Source organism: Austrofundulus limnaeus, unplaced genomic scaffold (assembly GCF_001266775.1).
Source record: "Austrofundulus limnaeus strain Quisiro unplaced genomic scaffold, Austrofundulus_limnaeus-1.0 Scaffold80, whole genome shotgun sequence".
Taxonomy (NCBI): domain Eukaryota; kingdom Metazoa; phylum Chordata; class Actinopteri; order Cyprinodontiformes; family Rivulidae; genus Austrofundulus; species Austrofundulus limnaeus.
Genome location: NW_013952482.1, coordinates 1,751,231 through 1,764,769, shown reverse-complemented (window position 1 = coordinate 1,764,769; position 13,539 = coordinate 1,751,231). Strand labels below are relative to the sequence as shown.

General features: G+C 37.8%; 1 protein-coding gene across 2 annotated transcripts in view; it reads left to right on the top strand.

Annotated features, from left to right (window-relative positions):
• The window catches only part of sorbs2a (sorbin and SH3 domain containing 2a), a gene marked incomplete in the record, with an annotated part of 49,435 nt that overhangs the window by 1,574 nt on the left and 34,322 nt on the right, over positions 1 to 13,539 (top strand). For both annotated transcript variants that reach the window (XM_014011458.1, XM_014011457.1), the window contains 1 exon segment: positions 4,493 to 4,682. In XM_014011458.1, the coding sequence (XP_013866912.1) occupies positions 4,677 to 4,682 (6 nt within the window).

Genomic DNA, 13,539 nt, shown 5'->3' with positions numbered 1-13,539 from the left:
GTGTGTGTGTGTGTGTGTGTGTGTGTGTGTGTGTGTGTGTGTGTGTGCAGTTTTGTGTTTTTCTGCAGCTGCAAAAAGAGAACAACACAGCAACAGTTGTCTGGTTATCTGTCCTAAAAGAGGCTGCAGTGCCAATAAACCTCTCATAGAGACTTAAACATGCACGCTTAATGAGCGATCATAGTGTTTTGACGTGATTGATAGTCATAGAGCCATAAAATCACTCAGCTTTGACTCACTTCCATCTGCTAGGTTAGAGTTACTAAGTAAGACATTGTTTTGTATGTTTACAGTGGAGGAAAAGGGATTAAATCAGGTCACGTGGGATTTGAAGAATGTGATACATTTTCTTCTGAAAGTCCAAAATATATCTGATTGTTTCTTTCTTCTATGTCTGTCTCTAACATTTTCTTTTTATTTACAGTATGTTGTTGTACGTCTTTATTTCGATGCAATCTTCTTCTCATAGCTGCTAGCGGCTTTATTATTTTAACCTCTGTCATTAGCTGATGTATAGCTTAAGTGTTGTGGTGTCAAAATCTCCACTAACTTCTACTATTAAGATGCTGCCTGCATGGCATGTTTGCTCTTTTAAACCCATATTGGTTGTGACTGTTGGTGGCTATTCAAAAAAGCAAAGAGTAAGAGTAATTAGTTGCACTTTCATTGGATTCTGAGCATTTGCGACCAGCAAGCTGCATGCCAGAATTTCGCATTGTGAATTTTTGATACTCAGTATATTTTCACGTGCATGGCTTGCAGGACTGTGGCTCCTTAAACTCCTAACTCCTGTGGCTGTGCAGATAATTTTGTAGCCCATCTCCACCCGCCTTGGCAGCTGTCCTCACCTTTATGATGTTATTTATAAGAGTACACTTTAAAATGAAGATAAGCAGATTTAGACCAATTTATTTTTTGTAAATAATTATTTATACTTGGCATGCATGTAGCCTAGGGTTGGGCAATATTGGCAAAAAAAATTAATCATGATTAATTGTGGTATTTAGCTGATAACGATTAATTTGACGATTAATCCCCTGGAGTCCCTGGACACCCTTATGTCCTRGTCACATGACCAATTTAGTGGGAAAGATTTACTCTTCATTCAAATCTGTTCCAAGTTGTGTYAGAATTACAGACTTCAGGCTATACTTCAAATTTTAATTTGTGTTGATAGATAACTAAATTACACAACTTTTTTTAAATGCTTGTCATATTTGAAGCAGAGAGGAGCACCAGTCAGTCTGCCAGGCGGCATTAATCGTATTAATCGTCAAGTGCCAAAAAATAATCGATTAATGTTTTTCTGACGATTAATTGCACACGACACGATTATGCCCAACCCTAATGTAGCCTTGAACATTTGGAGCAGTAGCTCCAGACGTTTTCTTTTTTCTTTTTCTTTTTTTTTTGTATTTCTCCATTAACATAACATCTATTTCCTATTTAAACATTGCAAACTTGAACCGTTTTGTACAACATAATTACCTGTCTTGCTATACAAGGCGAAATGCTGAATAAACATTGTTTACACACATGCAATCTGTTACATTTGAGGATTATTTTGTCAAAAAATTCTTACTAGTGCTTGAAAACTATGCCTTCTTTTATTCTAAAAAATGCAAGCAGCATTACATTTTAGTGTTGACATAGCTCATATTACAACAAAGAGGTAGAAATCAATTTGCATGAAAAAAGGGCCTTGTGATCACATGAAATCTATRCTCACCTACCTCATAATCCAGAACAACTCAACCAAAACAAGAGACAAATGGCATTGTTTCTGTGGATTTTGTTCTTCCTTAATCTTCTCCTAGGTTTAAGTATTTTTAAGTGACACTTATTCTGCACACAGCCCTCCTGCTTTTTATATCCTGCCACTTACTTAGCTGGGAATAGYGAGGCCTTGCCGTGGCTGATAATGAATTAGGTGTTGAAACGGTACGGGTGAGACCATGTCGACGCAAATACTGTAGTCTGGAGTGGCTCATAGGTCAAAGTGTCAGTGTGTTTGAATGTGAGTTTGTGTCAGTAGCTGTAAAAATAGTTTCTTCTTGTACTCCTAATGAGCGTGATCCTAGGCTCATTTAGCTTTTTTAAATCCTTTTGATGTTATGGTATTTTATTCATGAGCAAACGTCGATATGCTTATCTAAATCAAAATGAACTTTAAATCTATCCAGAAGTCTAAAGTTAATGCTGTTGTTCAAGAAGGAAAAAAAAAATTTACGGTTAAGCAATTGTGTCATTCTTCATCTCTTGAAGTATTACTGAAGTTAGAGGCTAAAGCTGCTAAGGTGAATTTGGGTGAGGGTTTCAACGCAGGACTTTATTCGTCCCCTGATACTGGTCCGGTCCTGGCGTCAAGGTTCCATCATTAGCGCTTGTCAGTTGTCAGCTTTTCACCATTCCTCAGTGATCCTTTGCACGCGACCAGAAGTTTTCAGGAGTCCGATGCTGTTTTGTCATGGTCACAAATAATGGCCTTTGAAAATCCCCAAGGTCAAAAGAATAGCCGCTTGAAGTCTCACTTATCGTCCGATCCATTCGCGCTCATGTAAATGAGATTTTTACATTACCACTTCCTTATTGGCATGGTGAAAACAGACCCAGATAGTGTTGAGCCAGGATCTGTTTGTTTTTAGTTTTATTGCTGTGGTGTTATACTAAAAACATTGTATTACATCCTTTTTAAGACTTGAAACAGTGGGCTCAAYTCATACAGGGTAGCCACAAGTAGTGACAGTATTAGTTGATCTTTGCTCACTGAGTCATTGAAGTTGGAACAGGTCACTCAGGATACTAATGGAACTGTAAGTCCGTGAGTTAAAGAGTTTCCTTTTCCCTTTTTTGTTACAAAAAATTCCTGGACCCTGCTGTGCAGTGGTTTTATTCTGAACTGATTCATGATTGTTTTGCTTATTGCTGCCTGCTTCCAAAGGCAGAGGGATACTATTTTCTTTGTATGTGTGTTTGTCTCTATCATTAATATCTTAATACCTCATGGACCCCTGTACAATTTTTAGGAAAATCTTTTGGAAAGTGTTCATGAGATGAAAATCTACAATTGATTAACTTTTGAAGTCACTCCTGTTCAAGATGACTACCAAAGCAAACACATAACTGTTGGCTATAACTTGACATGTCATTCTCAGAGTGCTAATACTGCATGACATCTTTGGCATTAATGTTTACAGTCAATATTCTTTGTCTGTTAGCAAATTATCTCACAAACTGTTGGACAGATTTTATTGAAACCTTCAGAAGACAGTCATTGGATGTCCTCAACAACTAATGGACATTTTGAGTCAAGCCAAGTCAAGATTGCTGCCACAGTTAATCAAACTAAAATAAAATGTCTCTACTTAAAATCACCAAAAATGTGATCAAATGTATATGGTGGTAGCTGAGGGTCATCCTCAACTCACTGTGTATTAACACGTCTCATAAGGTGTAGCTGTTGATGGATGGCTATGACAGTCATTTTGAATTATTACTCTGTTATAAAAGGTGACAGATGATATGCACTCTTTCAAGGAATGCTAGGCCTTCGAGAATTAATTATGAATTTAAAAGGATGTTGTCCAAATAGCATTTTGCACAGTAGCTGTTGTACTGGTTTTAGGTATCCAGGCTCTAACTGAGTATGAGATGCTAATAGCAGTTGTTACATCACCATTCTGGGAATAGCAGGGAGTCTGTGGTCTAGAGGTGCTTCAGGCTGACCTCCCTCCTGTGTATATTCAGCCTGTGAATGTATGTGTGTGGTCATCTCCAAATATACATTCCTATATAGATTACAGAGCAGGAGCAATATTTATTACTGACGCAGGTTAGTGGACACATAATCTGAATGTATAGTTCCTGCATGGTGTGACCAATYGTGGTTTGTAGTTCTGGATAGAAAAGAAAAGAAAAAGCGTCACCACTTATGAGAATTCACCCAAGTGACTCGTCTCGACTGGCAGTCCGTCAGAAGCAAGAAGTGAAAGAAAATCTCACGTGAGACCAGTTTGACATTTCTGTCAGCTTCTGTGTGGAGAAGGCCACTTTACATCAGTCAACATTAAAACCCATGGGGGCGTTACGAAAGCTCTCAAACATACATCTCATTCTTTCTTCTGGTTGGCTAATGTATCCGTACACCTGATGAAATGCCACAGAATGCTGAGTGTGGGATTAGGTTGGACTTTTTGTGATTCTGTGATCAGAGTAGTGTCTTTATGCGTATGCACATACCGCGTGGTATGCATGCACGATTACCTGTGTGCGTGGTAAAATAAAGATAGTGAAGTCTGTCACTTAGCCCCCACTCGTCTACACTCAGGAGAGGCAGGGGTGGGGGGGCTAACTTTCCAGTCTCATAGCCGAGCATGCCTGAGTCTGAAAATAGCTGTATCTGATCAGTGCTTCGCCCAAACAGGGAACTCTCTTTCCCTGTCACTCCCTCTCTAACTTTCTCACTCTCTGTTGTTGTCTCTGTGCTTCCCAGGCATTAAACGAGGCAGGATCCAGGAGTAAAGGAGGAGACCAGGAGGAGAAACTGAGCCAGAGTTGAGGAAAGAAAAATAAGGGGGGGAAAAACAACAGAAAGAAGTAGCAAAACCCAAAGGAATTGGAACTCACAAGTCATCCTTATTTGACCCTTCATAGCAAGTTTGTGGTCGTTTGGTTTTATGACGGTAAGAGTTACCTTTTTTTTTGTTGTTGTTGTTTTTTGATTGATGGATTTTTGCACCTGCACTGTTATTTTAGAGGAGCCATGTTTTTCAAATTAAATACATTAAAGATTTGCAGGGGTTTATGTGCATTTTTGAAACAACAGCAGAATTTATTTATTTATTTATAATTTAAGATAACCCTCAAAGATTTGTGATTTGTAATAAATGGTACCGATTGAATTGACCCTCCCAATTAATTCTAAAATATTTTAAATAATATTTAGTTCACTATTTTAGTTATAACTTTTATTTGTGTCTCTTGAACCAATATTATAGTGTTGTCTGCCCAGTTGTCATGTGTCTATATTTAATTTTAACACAAAGTGCTTAAAAGAGAATACAAATTAAGAGATCTGAATTTGCTTTACAGTCTATACACCAGAAGAGAAAAGGCATTGACTTTTCTGCCAAAGCCACAATTACAGAGGAAGTGTAGAATTTTTGCCTTTTGTGACAGCTGACAGGGCAAAATTGTGTTAAATAAAAACCCAGTTCTCTCCTGCATTCACCTCTGAAATAGCAGCAATTAACTTGGATTATAATTTGGAAAGCTGGAAGCATTAAAATGTTTTGTGAATGACTCTTCCTAATGTAGTTGGATGTTTTAAGCAAAAAGAACAATTCTAGTTCAACCCCCCCAACTCCGACCTCTCCTGGCCTCACTCCTTTAACCCATTACCTGCCCATGACGCTGCCCTAGAATCTCGTTTTTCTTCTCTCTCACGTTAGCATACTTTCGTCTCTTGTTACGCCCTTTTTCATCCTCTCTTATTTCCCAAACAACAAAAGCCACGCACCAATCCCGCCATTAGATCGGTCTCAGAGGTGTTCAGGAATGTCACCTTGACCCCTCGGGAACACAGTAAGGGGTGGTTCTCAGCCTCAACTCACAGCGTGACCCTGTGGTTCGCTTTGGCCTGGAATCTCGCTTTTTGAGAGACACTTTGCATTATTTAGACGTCACAGAGTCTTAACAGTTCAGCGTGAAAACAATTTTTTTGCAGGGCATGAAATAAAGGTGAGGGACTGCTTGAATAGATCAGTATTGCCCATCCTTGCAGGACGGGACATGTTGGAGAGTGAGGTTTTCACAAAAATGTGTTTATTTACTAATCTGAATTAGTATTGTTATTATTTCTACATTTACCAGACATGAACATGAATACCCAGGCCTCCCTTGTAAAAGAGATCTGGGATCTCAGTGGGATTTGCATGGTTAAATAAAGGTTATAAATAATAAAATAAATAAATGAAACACTGTTCAAACAGTGAAATAAATTAAATACTCTGTAATACTTGTTTTGTTCTTTTTTTCTCCTTTATTTTTACTTTTGTTGATAGCGGTAATTGATTTAAAAGCCAATATGAAGAAGCACATTCACACTAAAATGTTACAGCTAAAATGTAAAATGGCTAAAATGTTACTTACTTAATTGTTACTTACAGAAAGCCTTTTAAGTTTGCAGTGGCACTCTACTCAAACACATAAAAAGTCCTTTTGTAGCGATAGTTTTTGGATTGGGTCAAAATATTTCTCTCTTTTTTGCMATCATGTTGAATTTCAGGAAAGATAAATGTCAATACGGAAATAAATCAAGTTGTCTGAAGACTGAGCTGAAGGTTCTGGTTCACCCAAGAGGTTAAAGGGTCCTGTCTAATTGTAGTAAAAATAACAGCTTTGCTAATCATCTTCTTCTTATCTTCACGCTCGGCACTTAACATTTGTACCCAGGGAATTCAGACTGTATGTGGGGAATGTAATCCTAACCACAGTGATAATCACCGTGCCCCAGTGCATTCTTTGCCTCAAACAAAACCCATTTTAAGCTGTTTTTATTTACTTTATTTGCTGCAGTTTTTTAAAATAAGAGACTAGGAAGTGAACTTGTTTCTAATAAGCTGAAATGTAATGTGATAGGATGGTAATCTTCACTAACTACATCTTTGGTGATACATGTGGTGTTTCAGAGTTTCATGTAAAAGGTAAACAAATGTTTGAAGAAGAATATGATTAGGGTTTGTCAGTGACATTGGCTACGTTCACACTGCAGGTCTTAATGCTCATTTCCGATTTTTTGAAAAAATCCGATCTTTTTGTGTGAACGTTCACATTACATTTTAAATGTGACCTGTATCAGACCCCTGTGTGAACGCAACACAGCACTGATGTGACGCGCATGCGCAGTAAAAGACGTGACGTGTCAACAGCCGGCTTGTTTGTTTACAGAGCTTGCATGGATGCTACATTTTGCGCATCGAATCGGAAGTTGTTGTTTAATCAGAGCCGATTAAATAATTATCTGACATGTTTCTTTAGTTCAGTTTTTATATCTGAACCTGCCTCTGACTGGGATGCTCCAGTGAAGCTTTTTTTTTTTGAACGAAACTACGAGCTGGAAAAAAGTATCGACCGAGTAGCTAACTTTAGGATCGATACTCTCCGCGACCCAGGCTGGACATCGTTATTATCATACTAATGAAAAATATAAAGATGAAGCAACTGGACTTGTGTTTTGGAGCTGTAAACACACGGAGCTACAGATTTAAACAGCGTGACTTGAGGTTAGTGTCTTATCGATCCTTCACCCCCTCCTCCTGATGAAAAAGTCAGATGAATGTGACATGAGCGTTCACACTGCAGTCACTTTGAAAACATCAGATATRTATCCGATTTAAAACCACATACTGAAACGGCCTGGGTCGGATTAGAAAAAATCGGATTTGTCGCGTTCAGACTATCATAAAAAAAATCGGATATGAGTCAGATGGGTCAAAAAAATCAGATTTGGGTCGGATTTGCCTGCAGTGTGAACGTAGCCATTCACTCAGAGAAGTTCTTGTGTCCCAAATTATGTGTTTAAATCATACTTTGCACATTATTTTCACTCTTTGTTATTTTTTAATCTATGTGACTATTAGAGATTGTTTGAGTTAGTGCTAGCTGGTACTTATGGCATATAACTCCCATAAATTCCTACTGTTCAGAAGTGAAGTGCTCAGAAAGCTCGTTATTCTCAAAGCACTCTTCAAGGACTTCCTTTTCTGTAAGCAAATGGAATGCAGAAAGGTTTGTTCTCTGATGAATACCAGAGTTTTAATTTTATTTTTCAAACCAAAAGTGTTTGAGATTTCTTGAAGACCTGCAGTACCTTTTTGTTTCTTGTGGAAGTGCCATGTCTTGAGAGACTAGGCTTTATTTTAGAAACAATTTTGACTTTCAGTTCTGTCTTTTTATGTCATGTTGTTCATCTGTACAAGCTCAKTTTGTAGTGATTTAGTCAGCTACCCTATCTAAAAGCCTTAAAATTAGCCTCTGTCTCTTTAGGAACCTCCTACTATTTTCAACACTCCCACTTCAGCACGCCTTCACAACATTGGAGGGGTACTCTGTGGGGCGGGCGCTCGGCTGCAGTCTGAGCTCCAGGGTGGAGCTTTGTACAAATAGGAGGTGCTTTGTACCAGTAGCTCCACATGGCTACCACAGGAAATTCAGTGGTTTTTCAAACATGCATGAGTGAGTCAAACCAACACTCTGGGTGATTTTGATGAGTGTATGACATGATATAAAGCTCAAAAACGTCAATTTTGCATTATACCCCGTAACGACACATTTTGTAATAATTAGGGCTGGGCGATACGGCCCAAAAAATAAATCTCAGATTTTTTTCATTCCAAATTCAATTTTCGATTTTAATCGATTTTGTTTCCCACTTAAGGGAGTGCCTCTGTTTCAGGTGTTGAAACATTTTTTGTACCCCTGCTTTTTGTATCAAGAGCCTTCAAACAGATTTTGCAGTGAGGTGTTTRTTGCTCCAAGTCCGAGGTTGCAAAACCTAACCAGTTCCAGAAAACTGAAGAAACAGTGCCTTTTTTGAGAAGTAGATCCTCTTTACTAGCTGCCATATTGTCATGTTGTGTACTAAGAGTCTTGAGGGACAGGTGGGATGACCTCTGAACTACAGAAGCCCCAAGGAGTGCACTGGTGGGAAAAAAAATCTAGATTTTCCCCAAATTACATCTTTATAAATGGCAAATTCGAATTAATCRATTAAATCGATTTATCGCCCAGCCTAGTAATAATGTCATAAAATCATGCTTCAAAATGCACCAAATAAATCAGCACTAAAACCACATAATGTAATAATGGATTCAAAATGTAATAAAAGTCTTCAACGCATTTTGTAATACTCGCAGCTGCATTATGTAATAATATTATTACATTTTTGTGTTTATTATTACAAAATGCAGTTGTTGCTCTTTGGAGAAATCATAATTTAATAATCTAATCACAAACCAGTGTTTTTGTTCATTCTAATCAATAGACTTGCAATAATGATCATGTTGCAGATACTATGCATTTAAATCTATTATAGTCAGATCTTTTTAGGTATTGGCCTAAAATTTGTTGTGGTAGCAACTGAGAGTCARCCCAATTACATATTCTATGTATTTATGCAAGATATTGGCCTAAATTGCTGTCATTAACTATTGGGAGTCCACTGTGCATCTGTTAGCAAAATATTTCATGAGCCACTAAATATTAATAATGTTTTCAGGAAATTATCATTGGATGTACAGCAAGTGATATGCATGATATACATCATTTTAAACAATGTTTGACCTTTTTGTTATTTTGTTCTCATGTTCCTGCATGTATTTTGTTGTTTTCTCTTCTCTCCATGCACATCAAAACAATATAAACCAAATGCAYCCTAAGGTCTATATTGGAATATAAGATAACAAACTCACAAACTGTCACATCCTATTCATTCTTCCTCCCCATAGCCCTGACTCGCAGTGAGAGGAATTGTGTTACATAATTGCATTAGTGCTCTCAGGCCAGTGGCTCTGCTCGTTAGTGGAGTTGTGATGCAATCTGCAGAACACACGGCCCTCTGTTATTTGCAGTATGACCAGTGAGTGGGCATGCAGGGTCAGCACGTTGACCTCCTATATCCATTCATACAGCCACAGGGGGGGGTCTGCTAATGAGTAGCAAGGTTGAATAAACAAGGCTGATAACAGAGAGTTTGTTGGAGGTGGCTGTTGTTCAACTAGTGGCAATAATGTGCTGGTAGAACAGTGACATGGTGCTCATAAGGCATTCCTTGGGAAAAAAAAAGTCCTGCATCTAACAACAGGTAGCTTTGTACTCCGTGTGACAGACATGTTTAAAACGACRTTTTGATTGAAAGCTCTTCTGTTGCTTTTGCCATTGGGATGTATTAAAGCAATTATGGCACTGATTTTAATTTGGTTTGACTGAATTTTTACAATACATCTGAGTTGCTCAAGCATGGTGCGGCTTAGATGTTGCATTCATGTCAGGAGTTTCTAAAAATGAATAACAATTGAAAAACYAAGAAAACTTGTGTGTTTTTTTTAAATAAAAAATACAAATCAATTATGCAAATGTTGGCATTGTTAGAAAGTAACCATGCAGTTTCTCATAATCAAATTTTAACGTTACAAATAAGCCAACAAACATTTTGGTCTTTTCCCCCAAAATACAATAACAAGCTACTAACTGTCATTAAATCTTTACTTTTCCTTTTATAAAATGTTGTAATTATTAGTGGAGAGCAAGGATTATTGCTTTGAGTATTTTGAATCCTTTTGAGATACTAAGGCTATTAAACAAAACAAAGAAAAGAACATGAGTAAATATTCTCTTGCTGTTTTTGGAAATATTAAATCTGCACATTTATGTTCTTAAAAGTTCAAAAATGCACTAAACTGTTAATGCTCTGTTTCCCCCTGAACTGTTAAAAGTTTTAGTCATTTAGCTAATGTCTTTAATATTGAATTGTTTTTCAATAAAGTGTGTTGAATTTTATCAACGCTAGATTTTATGGTTCTTTAAGCTTCCTGTTTTGTTCCCATCACACTCCCCGCATTACACCACAAAAATGCACCACTAAACTTGGCTCTAGTTCAGYGAATTAAAAAGGCAATTCAAAAGTCTGCCTTTTTTGGACGTGTTGCTTGTCCTTGTCAGTCTAGTTTCAGCCCGGACATTTTTCCACTGAGATTTATGTCAGATCTCTAGAGACTGTTTGTTGGAAAGGAATTTGTTCTTACCAATTTTAGCAGTTAGATTTTTCACATTGATTTATACTTTTTATTTATTTTTTTCTGACAAATACCTTAATTCTGGCTTGTTTGTCATGTTCCCTGTGGATCATAACTGCAGATATAAATGTTCAGGCTTACTTCACCTCATGTCCATCAATTTTTCTGTAGTTTTTGTTTTTAAGCTTCTAATGGCCTACAGTTTCTGAATAAGAACATGTTTGTGTAATGACTTGCAAATCTTTTAGGTCTTCAAATAGGTTCACCAAGGAATTTAGTCTAGTGACATCTCATAAGTATCGCAATCTCTGAGTGACCACTCTAGGGTTGTGGTCATAATTTCCCATGACTGAAGTGTTTTCTACCGATAAAATCACATAAGGATATGTGAAACATTTGTTAAATATTATAAATAAGAAAACAGCATTTAAGAGTGTTTAAAATGACAAACCACGTGCAAATTCTGAATTGTGTGAACAGAATATCTAAAAATAAAACTATTTTAAATAATGTTACAGTATTATGACAGTGGTTTTCTTAACCTTTTCTTTCAGATCATCCCCCCAGTATATCCGTGTTCCCCTTAAATAAGTTAAACATGTAAACATCAGATTCATAGGAATCTCAGTTTTATTTTATTTTTTCATGTTGAAATGCTGTTGGCATCAAAGTGGTATTTTCTATAGCAGGACACAGGATATGAACACATTTCAACAAGTGCTATGATTAAAGATCAGAAGCATTGTTTTCAGGCATTTGGGGTGGCTGTGGTAGAGGGGTTAGGGGAGTCGTCCTGGAACCGGAACGTCGCCGGTTCAATCCCCGTCCAGTCGTTGTGTCCTTGGGCAAGACRCCTTACCCGCCTTGCCTACTGATGGTGGTCAGAGGGTCYGGTGGCGCGTGTGTATGGCAGCCTCACCTCTGTCAGTGCGCCCCAGGGCAGCTGTGGCTACAATTGTAGTTTGCCATCATCAGTGTGTGAATGTGTGTGTGAATGGGTGAATGTCTGTAGTGTGAAGCGCTTTGAGTGTCCTGGGTGGATAGAAAGGCGCTCTATAAGTACAGTCCATTTACCATTTGTTTTGACTATACCAAAGCAGTCTGCAGTGACTAACGGCACCCTGGCTGTGTGTTGAGTTGTGTTTTTGATTTGTTTTTTTCTTCCCAGCAGCCTAACTGCACGAGTTATGTTGATTTTCTTGCTATACGCCAGTGTCTAGAGCAGTGTTTCCCAAAGTTGGGGTCGGGACCCAAAGTGGGGTCCTGAAAATATTTTCTGAATTAATTACATTTTTGCCTTAGTTGTTACAAAGGAGTGAGGTTAGTATATTTAAACTGGATAAATGTAGTATAAAATATTGTTACTGTGCCCATGTTAAGTTGACCTGATACAAATGTTTGCCATCCAAAAATAGCTGGGGGCACTAGTTTCTGCTACTGTTATTTTGTGGGTCAAAAACTGAAAAGTTTTGGATGCACTTTGGTTCCCAAAGTTGGGCTTGGGACCCAATTATGGGTCATGAAGCACCTTGGATAATCTCCAGAAATCAATTTAAAGGGTAATAAAATAATTGATGATGTAATATTTTCCCTATAATTATTACAAAAACACAAAATAAGTAAAGATAAGTATTTATATTTGTGTACAAGCTGTTTAGATTGTCACAAAGCCTGTGTTTTTATGGTTATTAACAGAGTTCGTGTACTCAGACCAGTAATATTTGGGGTCACAAGTTTTTGCCATAGTTATTTTGTGGGTCAGAAGACAAAAAAGTTTGGGAACCTCTGGTCTGGAGTACAAACACAAATGTATCTTCTAAAACTTTCACTTGATCACTGCAGCTATTACCTSTCAAGTTAAATCAAATGACTTGTTACAGTTAATCTTAAGTCTTAGTATAAAGGGTATTTTGTGGTGGGGTGTTTGTAATACTGACATGGATCAGGCTTGCTATAGTCACTACAAGCTCTTTCTTGATAAAAGCTTTTGAGTACTTCTATCCAGACAGGTCTCAGTAGTTTACTTAGCAGATTAATAAGGCTCGATGGGTCTGATGTTGGACATCACAGATTTCTTCAGCCTGTAGCTCTTACTTGTGTATTTGCAGTCCCACAGCTATTATAGCCACTAATTATATACACACTAGTCTCCGGAGCAGCCCACCAGCGCMTAAATTGCAGACAGCAGATAAACCACGGCAAAATAAGAAAATAAAATTACTCCAAATAAAACCAACTCCACCAAATGCTTTGGCCTGCAAAATGAGGACCAGAACTGCACTCCATGGAAAACAATGGACTATTGTTTGAGATCCATTTTTTGGAATTAACAATTTCAGTGTTTTATAACTGGACTTAGAGTAAATTAAATAATGCTTTGGTCAAATATTTGATGAACATTAATGGATATCTCTCCTGATATGCAGGACAAGATGCTTGCACTGCAAAAAATAATGTACCACCGACTTTAAAGAGGGCTGCAAAATTGTTTTTTTAATGCTTAAACAAGCTGATCTGGACACACGAGCAGAGCTTTAAAGCCTGGGGCAGTTTCTTCCAGTGACGTCCAACAACATTACACCATGSTCACAGCTGCTGTGTCGCCGCTGAGCTGTCCCAAAGAAACATGATGCTTCCTATAATCTGACCATCATTTGGATGTAGACAGCTTGTGACGCCAGGCCAATGATTTACTCCTGTGTGTGTGTGTGTGTGTGTGTGTGTGTGTGTGTGTGTGTGTGTGTGT